The sequence below is a fragment of the Pempheris klunzingeri genome, chromosome 20 (assembly GCF_042242105.1).
Source record: "Pempheris klunzingeri isolate RE-2024b chromosome 20, fPemKlu1.hap1, whole genome shotgun sequence".
Lineage (NCBI taxonomy): Eukaryota > Metazoa > Chordata > Actinopteri > Acropomatiformes > Pempheridae > Pempheris > Pempheris klunzingeri.
This window is the reverse complement of record NC_092031.1, coordinates 1,944,878-1,947,450: the sequence shown is the minus strand read 5'-3', so window position 1 is coordinate 1,947,450 and position 2,573 is coordinate 1,944,878. Positions and strand designations below refer to the sequence as shown.

Below are 2,573 nucleotides of genomic sequence, written 5' to 3'. Positions count from 1 at the left end.
ACAGGAGACCAGTGTTTGTTTCTCCTCTATGGACAGTCACCGTAGGTCTTTAACAGTGACCTTGGTCATTCCCTAACTTTAGCCAAGGGGTTATTATTGTTACCATGATGACGAAGGTCCCTAACTTTACCCAAACAATTATTTTAACCCAAACCAGGATCTTTTATCTAAAACTAACTGGGTCATTAGGTTCTAAAGTCTGACCTAAGCAGAACCATAACCATATCAAATTAGAGAAACAGTTTTGCTTTGAAGATTTGTAACATTTTTTGAAGTTGCTGGCAAATGTATGTTGTCTGGTGCAGTTATTCTGCAGTGTCTCTGCAGTCAATCTTTTAACTTGGCAGACAATATTGAAGCAAATTGCAGTCAAACACTAACAAAGACTTCCTCTGTTGCTATTGATGTTTCTCCGTTACAATAGTTACACACATTGTTGTCCTCTATCCTAATATCTGCTAAGGGAACTCCATCTTTCACATTATTGATTTGTTGTTGTTCATTTTCAAATTTTGCTATTACTATGTTAGTGTCAGGAAATTATTTCTATAAGACCAGAACTGTATTTTCGCGGTTAGTTCGTACCATTAATTTCCCAACACACAAGATAAACTCTCAGAGACAGAGATCTCAGTTCAAAGTTTTACTTGCAACAAGCAAGGAGCATGAAGTTAGCAGAAATATCAGTGTGAATATAAAGTCAACCTTATCCATAATGGCTGTGTGTGTGTTTCAGTGTTCCCTGCAAATGTCCAGCAACTGTTGGTGATTAAAGAAGAGGATCCCCCTCAGTGGAGCCCAAACCTGGAGCAGAAGCACCCAGAGCCCCTCCACATAAAAGAGGAACAGGATGAAGTCTGGACCAGTCAGGAGGGAGAACAGCTTAATAGGCTGGAGGAGCCTGATATCACCAGGTTTCCATCCACTGCAGTTCCTGTGATGAGTGAAGATGAAGAGAAACCTCAGTCTTCACAGCTTCATCAAAGTCAAACTGAGGACAACAGAGAGGCAGAGCCTCCAGTTAGCAGCTCAGCTACACAGATAAAAACAGAAAGTGATGGAGAGGACTGTGGAGGATCAGAACCAGCCAGGAACCAAGATCCAGATGGTCACTCACAACTAAGTACTGATGAAAAGGCTTCAGAGATTGAAATCAAGAATGAAGACAGACAAGAATCTTTGGCAGATTCTGGTCCTGAAAATAAAGACAGTGACAGTGGTTGGAAGGAGGCCAGGGAGTCTGAGTCAGATGTAAATACTTTGGAAGGTTCACAGACAATTCACACAGAAGAGAAACTGTTTGGTTGTGATGTTTGTGGGAAACGATTTAGAAGACAAGACACCCTAAAGAGACACATGAGACATCACACAGAAGAGAAACAGTTTGGTTGTGATGTTTGTGGGAGACGATTTGCAGAGCAGGGACATATAAGGACACACATGAGAATCCACACAGGAGAGAAACCATTTAGTTGTGATGTTTGTGGGAAACAATTTGGAAGAAAAGAAACCCTAAGGACACACATGAGAATCCACACAGGTGAGAAACAGTTTGGTTGCGGTGTTTGTGGGAAACGATTTACACAGCAGGGAACCCTAATGACACACATGAGAATCCACACAGGAGAGAAACAGTTTGGTTGCGGTGTTTGTGGGAGACGATTTACACAGCAGGGAAAACTAAGGACACACATGACAATCCACACAGGAGAGAAACCATTTGGTTGTGATGTTTGTGGGAGACGATTTGCAGTGCATGGAACCCTAAGGACACACATGAGAATCCACACAGGAGAGAAACCATTTGGTTGTGATGTTTGTGGGAAACGATTTACACAGCAAGGAAAACTAAAGACACACATGAGAATCCACACAGGAGAGAAACCATTTGGTTGTGATCTTTGTGGGAAACGATTTGCAGAGCAGGGAAATCTAAGGACACACATGAGAATCCACACAGGAGAGAAACCATTTAGTTGTGATCTTTGTGGGAAACGATTTAGACAGCAGGGAAAACTAAGGACACACATGAGAATCCACACAGGAGAGAAACCATTTGGTTGTGATCTTTGTGGGAAACGATTTAGACAGCAGGGAAACCTAAGGAGTCACATGAGAATCCACACAGGATAGAAACTGTTCAGTTGCAGGATTTGTAGTGAAACATAACTTGTGTTGGGATGAACAATTACATTTTTTAGAATTGTATTATCGGCCCATCCTCTATAATTTCTGTATCTCTTGTCACCTTAAATTTGAAATATGGAAAAATATCTAGAAATGCAACCTGGATCATATCTTCATCCTGGTTGTTGGATATGCAAAAGTACCGATGATGTTTTTTTTTTTCTTCCTCTCCCTGTCAAGAATTGTTTAACATTCAAGATGGTGTCCATTTTATGTTTCTCCAAACCAAGTGTATGTTAAGATTAATTATTAAAATGATTATTGGAAGGTTGAGCATCTGTGGCAACCATAGAAACAATAGAGAGACCTGAAGGAATCCCCATTATAACTAGAAAGGTAAACATGATATGCACTGACTGAACAAAGATTATAGAAATAAAATGAAC

General features: G+C 40.4%; 1 protein-coding gene across 1 annotated transcript; it reads left to right on the top strand.

Annotated features, from left to right (window-relative positions):
- Window positions 1–1,341: 1,341 nt before the first annotated feature.
- On the top strand, window positions 1,342–2,318 carry LOC139219391 (gastrula zinc finger protein XlCGF57.1-like). Its single transcript, XM_070851215.1, has one exon. The coding sequence runs from the start codon at window positions 1,357–1,359 to the stop codon at window positions 2,131–2,133; it is 777 nt and encodes a 258-aa protein (XP_070707316.1). The 5' UTR covers window positions 1,342–1,356; the 3' UTR covers window positions 2,134–2,318.
- The last annotated feature ends 255 nt before the right edge of the window (window positions 2,319–2,573 follow it).

Coding starts and splice junctions, on each gene's coding strand:
- LOC139219391 (XM_070851215.1), top strand. CDS start 1,357: ATGAGACATCACACAGAAGAGAAACAGTTTGGTTGTGATGTTTGTGGG.